General features: G+C 48.4%; 1 protein-coding gene across 1 annotated transcript; it reads right to left on the bottom strand.

Moving 5' to 3' along the window:
* Positions 1–468: 468 nt before the first annotated feature.
* UHMK1 (U2AF homology motif kinase 1) lies at positions 469–15,222 on the bottom strand. The gene is made up of 8 exons (XM_069862465.1): positions 14,845–15,222; positions 13,642–13,934; positions 10,769–10,960; positions 9,885–9,979; positions 8,779–8,855; positions 5,789–5,887; positions 4,763–4,851; positions 469–4,288 (listed from the first exon to the last, which is right to left on the bottom strand). Exons 1-8 carry the CDS (start codon positions 15,119–15,121, stop codon positions 4,142–4,144), a joined length of 1,269 nt encoding a protein of 422 aa, XP_069718566.1. The 5' UTR covers positions 15,122–15,222; the 3' UTR covers positions 469–4,141.
* Positions 15,223–15,727: the final 505 nt, after the last annotated feature.

Raw genomic sequence — 15,727 nt, 5'->3', positions numbered from 1 at the left:
GCCGCCGGACCCGCGCCCGCCCCGGCCCCCGGCACGCAGCGCCGGCCCCCCGGCCAATGGGGTCGAGGCGGCGCCCCCGCTGCGAGAAGCCGCCACGTCAGCGCGCGGCGCCGCCGGCCGCCCGCCCCCTCGCTCCGGCGGCTGGAGGCCGCGCCGCTCGCCGCCTTCCCCGGGGAGGCGGCCGCGTCAGCGCTTGGCGAGGTTTCCTCGTGCTGGCGTCACTGCGGGATCCGCTACGCCAGAGCGGGGCGGGCGGCTCTCCCCGCGGGACGGGGCGGGGGCCCCGGTAAGGTCACCATCCCGGCCGGCGCTCCCGCCGCTCCAGGGGGACGAGCGAGGGGCGATCCAGCCGTCAGCCCCGTTTCCCACCCCCGGACGGACACCCCGGCGCACGGTGAGGGAGGAGCCGCCCAGCTACCTGGCGTTTCAGCAGGAGCCCCGCAAGAAAAGCTGGCGAAGCCACGGGTCTGCACTGTAGCATCGTTTATTCATCACCTGTATCAAGCACACATCTGCTCAGCAACGGTGCGTGCGGGGGTACAACGCTGACACCTGGCCTGAAAGGAGGCGTGTGGTTACAGGACCCGGCGCAGTGGGAAGTAGGATACGAGCCCTCTAGACAGACAACCGGGGACAAGGCGGTGCTCAAGCTTTGCTGTTAGGTAGTTGGAGACCATTAAAAAAAAGAACTAGAACAGAACTAAGATCAGAGCTGACTTGTGCTTCAGCCAGTGATTTAAAAACCAGTTGTCCTTGCATATAATAAATAGGTGGAAGTGTAAAGAACTTGCTCTCTCCCCTTGCTCCCTGACACTGGAGGCAGAGGAAAAATTCTATCCAGCCATTCTTCAATTAGCAGTGACATCTTGTGTCAGATGTTCCACCAAACGCAACTACCACCAAGGAATAGCAGAGCATCAACTTGTTTCCCACTCACATACACACTTCAAGGGAACCCAGTGCCCTGGAATGCTTCCTTCCAGGGACGAGGGCCAGATGTCCACCCTGGCATCCTGCTGGAACAGTGCCAGCCTTCTCTGGCTGTCTCTAGAGGCTTCATCTTTCATCCCTTTGCTCCCAAAAGCAGATTTCTCCCTCAAAGGCAGTCTGTGGGTTTCCACATCTTGCTGTTGACTCCCTAGGACCACATAAGCCAATGCTACACGAAAGGCTGTTTGGAGGGAGCTGTGTCAGCAACACACACCAAGAAACCCAGCAAGTATCTGAGCAGAAAGCCTCAACACTTGTGTAGCTCAAGCAGGCAGTAGTTTGGAGATGAGGAAACCAGGCCCATCCAGGCACACACCACACAAAAGGTGTCTTGGAATGAATCACTGTGCACACTTCAGATACAATCTAGAGTTAAGAAAATCAGATGTTTTAGCAGGGCTTAAACATATGCCAAGTCACCAATAGCTCGCTGAGACACCAGAAAAAGCTTCCACTTTATGGAAAAAGGCTTTGAAGGCAGAGGGTGAGGGATAATGATAAATGCTTCTGCTCCGAGGAGTTTCTAAACCTCCCTGTACCCCATAGCCTGCAGAGGGAAGCTAGGGGCTGGATCCAGTGACAGGACAGAGATTAGCAACTTCAACTCTTACCAGGACAGTGTTCAAGCTCATAAGCATCCAGAGAGAAAATATGGTGATAGGATTTTGCATCTTGATTTATTTAGCTTCTTTTAAAGCAAATGAATAACCCTCAAGCCAAACTCTCACGGAACAGCCCTACCATGCTGCAGCAACAGGTTGTAGCACCTCTCTAACTATTTATCCTGGCATGGCTTTCTATCCAAAGCACAATTCTGACTGAGAGGTGCACTTGAAAGATGACAGAGCAGCTCGCAGTCACAGACAAATGCATCCGAGAATTTACATGCATTTAAGTTCTGCCCCTGAACCCTGGCATCTCCTTGTCCCAGTACTGCTGTAGGTGACAGACCTCACACACTGCACCAAGGGGCTTAATGCTGCTGACACAATGGCATTTAAGAGATTAATTTCTAGGTCAAAGTGCTTTCCGTGGCTCAGCCTGCCAGAGTCAGCAACAACTCAGAGCTGAGGAGGTCAGTCAATACCTACCAACTCTTAGAGTACTTTAAACACTGCTCTTCACATAGGAAAAATCCTCACCTAGTTAATAATCCAATTCCTCCCAGACACTAAAGGTGCTTCACAGCAAGGAACGTTAAATTAAAAGCAATGAATAACACATCCCATCTACGTGATGTTGCCTTACAGCTAAGTACACCAAAGTAGCATCATTCCCAGAAAAAGCCTGATTAGCAAACCTTAAAACTCATTGTGGAATATTCTTTTATTCCTGGAAAACCTACCATCTCAAAGGCAACCGATAAATTCAAAGAGATCGGTCCTTTCTGGGGAAGTCTGGGAGAGGCCGTGGTAGACAGGACGCTACACCAGCACTGAGGGGAACACGGACTCGTGAAATGCTACAGACGCTGGATCTCCTGAACACCAAAGGCATGCACAGGACAAAATTAAGGAACTTTTAAGTGCAGCATACCAGCAAATACAGCATCAACAAGATACAAAAATTAAACTGCAAGGTAATTCAGGTATTACTCCAGGGAAGGCTGGAGATGGTTCAGGCAGCTGCCTGCAAGTATTTCATTTGAAGAAAAGATTTCACAAGGGCTCTCCTTTTCACTAAAACTGGTACCAAGGCTGCAAGCCAAAATGTGCTGATGCCTTTCTACATAGTGCTGTTCTGCACTGCGCTTTCCAGGAGCAAAGCATCCATCCTTCCAGGGAGAAGGGTGTAGGGGTTTGCACACCCCTGGGAAAACAGCCTACCCCATGACAGCACCTGTGTGAGCAAACTTGTGCCTGTGCACTGATGCCACATGAGCAGAGAGCTCACTCTGAGGCAGCAGTGATGCTGCTTGCCCAGGCTTTTTTTCTCCAAAAGCACATGGCTGTTGTTCCTGGCACTGGGAAAGACCTTCTCCTGGCCAGTCAAATCTAATGACTGACCAATCCCTTTCCATGCAGGATCTCAGATTGCCTCAGGCCCTTTGTGTAACCTACGAAGGACCAAAAGTGTCAGTGCTTCTAATCTACAAGTCTAATAGTTAATGCAAAACCAAAACACACGACACAGAAAAGTCAAGCGTGGGACCTATGATAGACCTATGATTTGTTCCTTCTTTTAAGACTCGCAGGGCAGAAGTCCTGCTGAGACACAAGGAATACTGCATGCTGTAGCACTCTTTCCATAAGTACCACCTAAAGACACTTACATATTACAGATGATTTGGCATCAGAGCTAGGGAGCATCAGTGCCAGAACAGGGTATGTGTTAGAAAGATGATTCCACATGACAGGGTTTTCACATCACTCAGGTTACAAAGTGCTTACAGGTTGTGTTGGGACTGAGGCTGGCACTGCTCTGACAACACCACCATCAGTCCCTCCCTACCCCAGACATACAAGCAAGTCCAGCTCACTGCAGGCAGCACTACCTGCACTGCCTAAGCTCAGCATGCCATCTGTGCAGGGTCAGACGGATGGCTCTTCTTGAATCACAAGATGGCAACAGGGTAATGCCACAGGCTCAGTACATGATTTCACTGCCTCTCTCTGCTCTACGTGATATGAAGACTCAAAAGTCTTCTTGGTATAGTTTAGAGAGGATGGTGATTCTGCTTCTTTATCACAGATATCAGCAAAAGGCAGGGAAGCCTTCCTCCTCCTCCCTAGCACTGGAGGAGAGTAGACGCATTATATGAAAGCTTATCAAAGAAATCCTCTCTCCAGAGCAAAGCCAAGTGCCAAGACATCGAATGGTCCGGCTTCAAGTCACTTAAAAGCGCCTGCCAAGACCTGCTCAGCCTCCCAGGCTCCCACAGTCATCACTCCAGCCACCAGAGTGCCTGCCAGGGCAAAGCCACACACCCAATGTAATTGAGCAAGCACAACACACAAGCACACGCTGAAAGCCATCTCAGCCTCCTCTGCACACCACAAAGCAGCAGTAAAAGTTTCAAAGCCCAGTTAAGTCCTTCACGTCTCTCCTTCACAGATGACTCAAAAGCAGGGCTAGGAAGCTCTTTTGTACATTCAACTGTAAAACACGTGAGGAAGAGGATCAAGACTACTCTTCTGATTGTTGCTACTGCCTACAGCAAGTTTTGGTACAGATATCCTCTCTTATAGGCACTCAGTGGGTAAAATGTAGCCACAACAAACTTGCCATCAAAAATCTTTCCAGTCAGCATTTTTTGGGCAGCTTTGGAATCACCAGCATTTGCATATTCAACAAAGACCTGAAAGAGAGAGGAGAAATAGGACTTCCAGTGTAGCTTGCCACCCACTCCCTCCCACCCCTACAAAATCCCAAACAATTTTTTCCCCTCTATCCTTGGTTGAGCCCAGAGCTGTGGAGCTAAAAAGGAACGAATTGCATCTCTGAACTGGAATTTCAGCACTTGCTCCTCACTTCTAAGGGGGGCGTGTTCACTAAGGTAGGAGGAATGATGTTCTACATCCTCAATGCTTCCTCTCCCACTCATTGGCTTCTCCCCTTCCCTCACATATCCCAGATCCCCTACTAAAGCTGTATGGGGACCTCCCAGGTTAGGTAACCTTATATAACCAGGAAGGAACCTCTGCTGTCCTTCAAGATAACCAGATATTTTTAGCACTATCATCAGCCAGGAGATTTCCAGGAGCCAAGCAGCGGTGCTGCAGCTGATGGATTGTATGTGGGAATACACAGCCTCTTTCCTCCATTCACTTACTTGGCCTTTACCAGGATTTTCCTTTGGAATAAGCAAGGAAACCACCGGTCCATATTTCTGACACTCATCCCTTATGTCTTCCACGATATCTGAGAAAGGAAAGAGCAGGTGGTTTTTCACTTTGCAAAGTAGAATGAGCCAAGAAACAAATGAAGGCCAGATGAACACATCAAGAACACTCACTCAACATGTAGCCTTTTCCTCTAAATTCAAAATAAACAACTGAAAGGTGCCAGTGCAGAAGCTGACACTGCTCAATAGTCGCATAACGAGACAAAGCATTTGAACTGAAGCTCAGGAACACAGACCTGCAGGCAGTGAATCCCCAACAGCAGACTTTGGAGCACATAGACTGCTTTTCCTTGCATATAAAGCCTGGCCTTCCAGGACTTAAAACATTTTGGATTTGTAGTTATTTTTCTTCTTTTTTTTTAGTTATGGTGCCTGGAGGAGGCGAACTAAAGCAGCTGCCACAAATTCTCCTTTTTCAGCCTTTTAAACTCTCATGACCAGAGCTCTCTAGCTTTTGCCACTCAGATTTGAGAGCAAGTAGAAACACAAATTCCACCAACATGCCTTGCCACCTACCACACACAGTTTTTGCTACAGGTGAAGAGCTTCAACGTGATATTTCAGTTCTCCACTGGTAAGTTCACTAGCAAACTTTTGAGGATCTGTGTTACTGAGCTTCAGAGTCCTCCACATGTCCAGCAGAAGCTCAGAGTCACAAGCACATTATTATGAGGTCTGTAAGCATTTAGCCAAAGAAGGAACCAAAACTAAACTTTCGTTTTTTTAAAAAAAAAAAAACTGGGATCCTTCAAGAAATCACTACGTGCTCTGGTTTCTGTCTCTATCTATTAATTTATTGTCTGTTGGTGCAGCTGGCCCACTAGATCTCAGCTGAGCAGCTCTTTGCTGTTCTTGCACCTATTAATTGCCCTTCTGTTTGCTCTAACATCTGTAAAGCCAAAAACAGTCTGTAAGATGACACTACAGTATGGGGATTGCAAGGTTTGCACCAACCTTCATATTCTTCTTCGCACTGTAGAGAAGCATCACTTAGAACATTTAGCAGCCTCAGCACAGGTGTGGGGAGCATCACCAAATCTTCGATATGGGGAGCTGTTTGATACACAAAGAATTAGAGAAAAGAAAAAAAAGTCCAAAGGAGCAAGAAAGCAGGAATTTGACTCAATATGCACTATCATACACAAGCACTTACTGCTTTTTGCAGTACAGTTTTGCTTCCCTCCACTATTACCTGCATTTACAGCCTGTATTCTCCTTGTTTCTAACTTATCTTCACCTATGCACTGAGAGACTCTTCCAAAGGGTTCAGTGCACCCTGCAATTACATTGAGGCCAGTACCTGCAATTGCTTTTAAAATTAGAAAGCTAGCAGAAATTTAGACTAGAGTTAGACTACTTAGCTCAGATTCATGCGCTGATGTGATCTCAAGAGCTATGCTAGTTGAGCAGACTGCCCTGTATATATGGAGATGTGAAAAGATGAAAGAACCACTTTGCAACCCGCCTCTCATTACAACTATCAGACAAGCTAAAAACAGGCCAGCCAGCTTCTGTAATTCCAATTCGTAAGCTATGCTAAAGGATAAGCCTTGGCTCTCTCTGGGATATCATGCAGTTCTTCCCTAAACACCATGTAAACTCTCCCCCTTCAAAATCCAATGGCAACGCACTGTTTTGAAGACCACCGGACAATGTTGCAACAGAAATGAGGAAAACTACTTAGTTACTCAAACCATGTAGAATAAGGCATACCCACAGGATGGGTAAGCAGTGATCCTGTGAACAGCTTCACAGGAGCAGAAATAAAGTCCACTGCTGTGAGGTGCTTGGCTTTGGAAAACAGGCAGCTCCAAGATGGCACGGAACAGTATGGATACTACTGTGGAAGAAGGAAACAGTCACAGTGGACAGACTAATGCCAAAGTACAAGAGTCACATCTGAGAGGACACACAGTCCTCCTGAAGCTCAAAGCAGAAGGGACAGTGTCACTTATCCAGGAACAAAAGCTTGATTTCATGTTCCTGAAAAGGACTGGTAGGCCAGTCATGAGTTTAAGACCTGGGAGCCCAACTTGCAGTACTTGGAGTGTGTTAACGTTTTTATTTGTATTGGCAGCTACAGCAGCTGAACACAACAGCAGTATCACACAGTTCTCATACCTGGCAGTGAAAGAGAGAGGGAGGAAATGGCTCCAATTCCTTAAGCCTTCTGACTATGTTTACAAAGATAGCAGGCTGTTATTTCCTTGGAAATACTTTTTCAAGCTAAGCATGCAATATGTACGAGGGCACTGACATCTCTGCCACATGTAGACAGAAGATGGCTATTTCATAATGCAAGAGGCAATGAGAGGCAAGCATACTTGCTATAATCTCCTCCTGCCTGACATGGAAGAGTCCTTATGAAAAGCTCAGGAGATGAAAGTCCTCATCAGTCTAGACAATGTTCAGACAGTGCTCAGGGACAGCTCTTTGAAGAAAGGTGCTTCAGATAACCAGGCATGTTCCAGGTCCAAGCAGACCTCTGGGACCATTCCTCCACAGAACTGTTGGTAACCAAGAGGCAACATCAGATGAACTGGGGACTGAAAGAACATTGAAGTGTCACTGTGGTCTTACATGCTGCCCATTTTATTCAAGTCTGTGTGTCCTTCATTTCATATGTCTTTCTTCAGAGAGGGGCACAAACTAAACCCTAGGACTCGGAGCCATCTGGCCTTCCTGTAACCAAAACACAAATGCATTTCTTGGAATACCCTTCTGCGCTAGGAGGTACTTTCTGTCCAGACCCCTTTGCTCCTCTTCAAAGTACCAGCCACACTGACAACACAGAGGGCTGCAGCCCGCAAGCAGCTCAAGAAAGAAGCTGATGAACTGGTAAGTGATGACTTGGCTAATGATGACTAAAGCCACCCTCAGCTGTCTTTGCTCTAAACAGAACTACTGTTTCCAAGTTAAAGGCGGCAACAGATCATTTTCTGACTTCCCAGGAAGGCATCAGTAAAAGCTTCTTTGTGCACATAAGCTTATGTACAAGTTTGGCAAAGAAGGGAACCAGCAACTAAGAAAAAATGAAGCTGTTGTATAAACTTGTAGCACTAACCACAGAAGCACCTTCCAAGATACAGTTTGAGGTCTGTGTGTTTAAAACTAGCACAGAAAGCACTGCCAGTATACTATTCCCTCTGCCCTAAAGCAATACTGAGTGCAAGGTTCAGCTCCTTTCACGGAAGGTGGCTTTGACTACAACAGTCCCAGTTTCTGAGATACAAGAGAAGCCTGAAAACAGGAAAGGGTTTGTTACCTTTGCCTAATACATGGGAATGACAGTATGTTGACAGGACCTCAAGAGAAAATACTTAACCTTCACTGCAAGGTACACCAAGCAGCTGAAGAAAATCTAGGCTGAGATTCAAGGGAAAGTGCTAGCCCAGCCAGAAGCTGGATGCCCAAAACATTAATTTATGCTGCAGAAAAGCTGGATGCAGAGCTCTTCACTGTACTCAGCTTATGCAGAGGGTGCAGCAACATATGCCACCACCAGCCACTGCCCTTGTCTCTCACATTTCTGGCTCCTGAACTGAGAAACTCTTGGCATGAGAAAAAACATCTATCTACCACAAATAGAACTGCACTCTTCAAAAGCACCTTAATGGTCACAATATTACATTAAGTACCTTCGTTATTTCTGTCCCCTCAGACGAATGCTGCTGCCAATACGCTCTTGGTCAGTTTGATCTGGGCAGAATTTACTGGGAGTCCAACCACGGAAAAGCAATGGCCTGCAGGGCTAGAGGGGCAGGGCAGCACTGAGAACACAAGCATTGCTCTGACCTGCCTGCTATGGTACCACAGACAGCCTACAAGCACTGCAAAGAGCCAAGGAGTAACATCAAGGCCAGAACCAGAAGCAATACAACTTAACTGCACTCTGTGTTGCTTCCAGGACATGCTGAGAAAGCCACAAGCAACACACAGCTTACCAAAGGGAATGCTGAAGAATGGGCTGCATAAAGCCTTCTCAGCGGAGGCTCGCTTTCCTTGGTCACAATGAAGCATGCTGGAAGAGAAGAGATACCCTTATGCTCTTGCAGGTGTCATTCCTGCATCAACAAATTCAACTCAAGCAGGGAGCCAGTACAGAGGAATATCCTATCTTTGGGGTGTTTATGGTTCAAAGAGATGCGAGAAGCACGCCTTCCAATTCACAGCTTAAGTACATCAGAAGGTTCACCTGAAAGCATTTTTGGTACATGGTACTTGGCTCTCCTTCAGCACTGAACGACAGCAGCTGCTCACTTACAAGTTCACATGGAACACAGTATGTTCCAGCTCCAGCCCCCCAGGCCATTCATCAGCCTACACCTCAGGCACACAGTCTTACGAATGCAATCACACCCTGAGGAGCTCCCACATCTTTCCACAAATCGGATTCAAAGCAGCTAATAGCCCAGAGCTTGCCTGAGAACATTCCCTATTTTACTCTTTTCCAACCAAATGATTATATGATTCTATGAGGTGGACAGGTATGCTTGGACTCTTACGATCTCAAAAGGTCTTTTCCAACCAAATGACTCTATGATATACCAGTAGGTCCTGACGCTATTTCTGCCAAGCTGTGTCCTCATTCACTCTTTAATGTCAAAGGAGCCACAGGACAGCAAAACCAGTCCCCTTGGCAGATTGCCGCTACGTAGAGAACTGCACAAATGCATTTAAATCTTGACACCAGTGGAAAAGCAGCACTGTCTGCCCTCCTCCCTCGTTTCTGACAACACTCCCGGAAAGCAGCGAAGTCTCCAGTTTTCTTCAAATATAACCTCACTGCCAGGAAGTGCAAAGCACTGAAACAGCAAGTGATGAACATCGTGACTGACATTCTTTATGTGCTTACTCCAAATTGTGCCAAAACCAGAGGAGCTGCAGGGTCTCTGCTAATGCTTGCGCTCATTACTACCACAGCAGTAGGGAGATCTTTTAAAAAACTAGAAAGGGAAGTGCTAGGTGTGGGCTCTAAGTCACCAAGAACAAGGCATGAAACCTTACAGAACACATCTCTAAACAACAGTTAATAAATATGATAAGATACCTTTTGATAAGGTCTCTGAGGTGATAAGCTGGAATGGCTGAATTAACCACTCCTTCACTGGCAAATATGCGATCAATGATGGCAGAACTGTTTGTCTGGAAAGAAAAATAAACAGTGTTCAGGGAGGAAAAAAAGGCCAGCACAAAGGTTGTGATACCTCATCATTTTCTGGACCAGATGCAGAGGGCTCTGGTACTGTGGTGTTCTCAAAAGATCTCCAGTGCTCCAGCATCACACATTAAACTTGCAGGCCCACATCAGATGATGTTTTTCCCCTTTGTCTGTGCAAAAGCTCGGAATTCCCATATGCAGGGAGATTTGCTGTTACAGTGGATGTTATGGTGCTGAAAGGATACTCTTACTGGGAAGCGGGAGCACATAACAAAAACTATTTAGTACAGGACAGAGGACGGAGTCAGGCTCTAGGCTCACAACGCAGTCTTCCTCGTTTTCTCAGGATATAGGCTTAAAAGAAGATCCCCAAATTAGAGCTAAAGTTAGACTAAAACCAGCAAATAATTCCTCTGCCATTGTGCTGCTGAACTAGCTGGCAGACATCTCTTTCGTTCTTCTTTCTGAGGCACACTACAGCCAGCGCAACTCACCTCCCAAATCTTTGCAAGACACAGGCTCCAAACACATGACTCCTGGAACCCTCAGCTTTCAGTAATGTAAACACAGGCACCTTTTCAGACACATCAGTCCCACATGGCAGGTGGGTCTTTAAAGCTCTGAAACCTTAATTCTCAAGGCAATAGGATTAAAGAAATACCCTGGAAACACCCTCTAGTTGCCAGGTGCTACCTCACAAATCCAGGTTCCAAATAGAAAGCAGAAGGACTAGTTTGGTGCAAGCAAGAAGACCCACAGCAGCTCTCGCTCACCTTCCATTCCTGAGATTGGACTGTATGTTTCAGTTTCATTCCTGAGAACATTTCCAGTAAAACAATTCCCAGACTCCACAGATCCACAGCAGAGGTACATTCTGTCTCACTCTGGAGCCCTGCCTGTGCCAGGCAGTTCTGCAGTTCCGCCTCTGGAGCCCGATACCCATCTGTCTGAATATATTTCACATCCTACGGATCAAACAAATGCAAAAAGTTAATGTTCCAGGTTCAGATTCTCTGCTGCACCCTTAAAACAGTTCACAGAGGCCCTTCCAAATGGGTTACCAAAACATTGCTAAACTAACAGAAAGCGTTGTACAGCCAGTTGTGCCAGACAGGTAGTTCAACTCCCTATACTGCTGCATTGAGGGGAAAAAACAAGACTGTTTGGAACAGAAAATGTCTCCCAGAAAACAGAAGGCACCCCACTAACATCAGATCTCTCTGAAGCACAGCACTGCTGGGAAGAAGAGTCTAGATGTCACTATGGACTGGCCCATTAACCTTCTCATAAGCACAGAAGATGCTAGAAGTTTCAGGATAAGGGTCCAACACTGACAACAAAGGGCACAAACAGCCTCATCTGGACAGTGTGGATCTGTAGCAGCTTCCATTATTAAAGTACTGATGTTCTCAGGAACAAAACATTAGAAGAACAAAGCAGGCACCTAACACTCAGATAATGAAATTGCTAGAGGTGCTTCCCACACAACTCTTCCTTCCCACAGCTGGAAGTGCTGCAGTGATCAACACCCGCCCAGCTGCCATGTCTGGCAGAGTAAAATAAAACGTCCACATGCTGCCTGCTTAAAAGAAAATAGGAAATTACAGAATAACACAAGTGCTAGCTGAAGGGGTTGCTCTCCAGTCCAGCCTCCTGCTCACAGTCAGTTGGTAAGCTGAGGCTCTGTCTAGCCGAGCCTTCTAAGCGTCAAAAGACTGCACGCTGTGTCTTTTGAACACAGGAGGGCTTGTTTTAGACACACTAACATGACTCAAGGAATGACAGAAGAATAAGATGCAGAATTAGGAACCAGGAGAATATATGCAAACCAAAATCATCTGCTTCTCTGAAAATAAAGTTTACAAATGACATTTTCAGGGAACAGAGCTCAGAAGCGTTTTACAAACTTAAAAAAAAAATCGATACACAAGCTGCTCATCAGTGTCCCTCCTGTTATAGCAAAAAGCAGAACCTCTAGCACAGCAAAAGTGGTTTAGCAGCCCCAACAAACAATATTTAGAGATAGAGAAAACACCATGGTCAATGCCAAATTGCAAAATGGAATTTTACTCTAAAACATTTTGAAAGATGGAAGTGGAAGAGACCTTCCTCTACGTGCAGCCATTCTCTGTTAAACAGTAATAGCAGGAAAAGTTAAGGATAAGCTCAGCAGAGCTGTCACAAATAAAAGCAGAATAGCCTTGACTCAAATAAGGAAATTGTGCATTTATGCTGCTGCTGCCCAAGGTGGGAGAGGAAGCTGATACCCGCTGCACATTCAAAGCAGAGTTGGAAGGTTCACACACATGGCAAATGTATTCCTAAGAACTAGCAAAGGAAACAGCCCAAAGAAAGACTGGAAGGAAACACAGAAGCAAATAAAACACTTGATCAGCTATTATGAAGTAATTAACAGAGCAAGAAGCAAAACACAGACTTGAATTAAAAATCATATCTGCATTAGACACCATGAGAATGTTTACTGCTGATAAGACAGCAGCAGATTAGCAGCACAAACCAGCATTCATCCAAAAATGTGGGAGAACTAATAACACAGAGGAGTTGTCAAGTACAAACATTAAAAACACCTCCAATAGCAGAGAATGTAGAGGCAGGTCACCCACCACACAACCCTGTGATATTCACAGATCAGTGGGCTGTACCATTAATACCAGGTAAACCAGTGAAAAAAGGGTATGAACTTAAAACCTCTAAATGAGGAGAGAACATGGAGTACGGACAAGCCAGGACAACACTTGCAGAGAAAAATCAGTTTGTTTACTAGACTTACTGCCCATCACACTGTGACTGAAGACAAATTTGCTAAGAGGCTACCCAATGAGAAAGCTTTAGTGTTACCTTTCAGAGACCTGAAAGGTCTTTCATAGTTACTGAGAGAGGAGGGAATGAAAGGAAACTCTATCAGGCCAACAGCAGAAGCTCCTGGGGCTCTCTGCTTTCATCAGAAGCCATGGAAAAAAATAAAAAGAGGAAGGACAAATCTACAAAACACAGTATCACCAAAAAAACCCTGGCATAATAAAGAGAGTGAAAGCAAACAGGAAGAAGCAGAGCAGAACAAGCAGAGATCTGTCTGTGTTAGTAAAAAACTTTCCACAAGCAGTGTGGGCTTTCATTTGCACAACAGCATGGGAAAGAAACATTCAGACTTTCTGAAAAAGGGAAGCTGCTGGTGATACGATGGAAGTGAAGAAAAGCACAAGGACACTGCCAGAAATAATGTCATTGACTGGGAGGCTGATGGTAAAGCCTGGACTACTCCTACACTTGATAAGGGATGATAAAAGGAAATTCTAGAGATCTGGGTGTTCCCACTTGTCTGGATATTTAAAAACTAGCAAACTTTCCAGGAAGCCAAGACACCACTTTTTTCAGTGCATCGTTAACTTTGGAATTCATGTCGATGTGTAGTGCAAAGGCTGAGATATCAACAGAAACCAGAGATACGCAAGGAGAATGGGAACACGAGCTTCTGTTTCTGGGGCCAGTCACCATTTCAGTCTTTTCCAGGAAACCCTCAGCACCAGCTCAGCAACTATTCTGATCACTCTTGTGAACTGAAAGCATCACAGACCCGCACAATTCAACACAGATCCAAGTGCTTTGAGAGCAGCACTTTTCAAACCTGATTCCCCTCTTTGAAGCTAAGTCCAAAGTCAATGAGCTTAAAGCACTCCTCCTCTGCACTCCACAGGATGTTGCGTGGCTTGAGGTCTGCATGCACGTAGCCTTTGTGGTGCAGGAATGCCAGGGCTTCAAGAACGTCTCGGGCGCAGTGCTGGATCATCCACATGGAACAGCCCTGATTGCTGGAATGCAGCAGCAGCTCGGACACACTGATGTCCAGCAGCTCCAGGAGGAGACAGCGAGAAGGGCCATGTGCAGAGTAGTGGTTGGTGAACACACCGTACAGCGTCACTACGGTGAGACACATTGACAAACATTTGTAATGAGCAATTACAGTTATCATGCTCCACTACTCTCCACGACTGCCAAGACTACCACAAAAGCTGCAGGAGGCATCTAATCTGTTTTACAAAAGTGTGATATACAGAAAGCTGGAGGGAAAAACAGCCATGCCACCCCTGCAGGCTTAGGAGGGCAGACTGGTCTCACGCATACTGGAAGACCCTGCTACAGCAACGCAGCCAGGTGCTCCTGCTTGGAAGGACAATCTCTGCGACACGGATATGCAGGTCCCAGCGGGTAAAACAGAGATAGTACTGCTCGCTTTGAGACATCTGCCAATCTTTTCCTGCGTGTCAGTATTACAAAATGTTTCACAAAGACAAAAAGTCAGAGTTGGGAGAACCTGGAGGCCTCCAGCAGCTGTCTCTGATGCTCTGGCTCGCTCCCGTCCCACGCCCGCTCCCACGCAGGCAGGCGGCCCGGGGGTCCCGGCAGAGCCTGGCCAACAGTGCCCCAGCCTGCCAGGGGCAACCAGCTCTGTCCATCTCAAGCGTGACGCCCGTCTGCTGCCTTCTCCCGCCCACGCCGGGGAGGTGACCCGCAGGTCCCCGGCAGCGGGGAGGAGGAGGGTACCCAGTCCCGTCTGCCCAAACCGGGTACCGGGAAGCGCCCACCGCAGCGAAACCACTTTGAGGTGCGGAGGCAGGGGGCCTCACGCCTGTCCGCCCAGAGGCACCACCAGCCCTGCCCGCGGGGCGTTTGGGGGCGAAGGAACCCGTATTCCCAAAGGGACTGGGGGACCCCTTCCCCTCGGTCGGGGCTGCCCTGTCCCGGCTGCGGGGGAGACCGCTTCGGAGACGCCGCTTTGCCGCGGGGCGGAGGGGTCCCGGGGCCAGGGGAGGCGGGGGGAAGGCGTTACCGATGTTGCGGTGGCCGCGGAGCTGCTCGAGCGCCGCGCGCTCCTTGCGGAAGCCGTACTCGGCGCAGTCGGCGGCCGGGCGGGCCCCGGGGCGGCGCGCGGGGCCGGGCCGCGGCGGCACGAACTCCTTGACGGCGCCCGGCGGGGCCCGCGGGTCCCCGCAGCAGCGCACCCGGTAGACGGAGGCCGAGGAGCCGCTGCCTAGCGGCGCCTGCACCTCCCACAACCGGCCCAGCGCCTCCAGCAGCGGCGCCGCGCCCCACAGGCAGCCCGACATGGCGCCGCCCTCACATCGCCGTCCCGCCGCTCGCGCCCCGCCGCCGCGCCCGCCCCGCACCCCGCCGCCGCGCCCCCGCCGCCATGACACCGGAAACGGGGCGGGGCGGCCCCTCCCCGCCCGAGCCGCCTCACGCCCTCAGCCCGACACCGGCGCGGCCGCGTTGGGGCGGCGGTGGTACTGGTTGGTCTTAAGAGGTCTTCTCCAACCTTAACGATTCTATGAAACTCCTCGAGTGTTCCCCGGCTCCCTGTGGCCTCTGGCACAGGTACAGGCATCCGGCACCGCTTTATAGAATCATAGAATCACCAGGTTGGAAAAGACCCATCGGATCATCGAGTCCAACCGTTCCTATCAAACACTAACCCATGCCCCTCAGTGCCTCATCCACCCGTCCCTTAAACACCTCCAGGGAAGGTGAATCAACCACCTCCCTGGGCAGCCTCTGCCACTGCCCAGTGACCCTTTCTGTGAAAATTTTTTTCCTAATGTTCAGCTGAATCTCCCCTGGTGGAGCTTGAGGCCATTCCCTCTCATCCTGTCCCCTGTCACTTGGGAGAACAGGCCAGCACCCTCCTCTCTACAACCTCCTTTCAGGTAGTTGTA

Source organism: Phaenicophaeus curvirostris, chromosome 8 (genome assembly GCF_032191515.1).
Source record: "Phaenicophaeus curvirostris isolate KB17595 chromosome 8, BPBGC_Pcur_1.0, whole genome shotgun sequence".
Lineage (NCBI taxonomy): Eukaryota > Metazoa > Chordata > Aves > Cuculiformes > Cuculidae > Phaenicophaeus > Phaenicophaeus curvirostris.
This window is presented reverse-complemented; position numbering and strand designations above follow the sequence as displayed.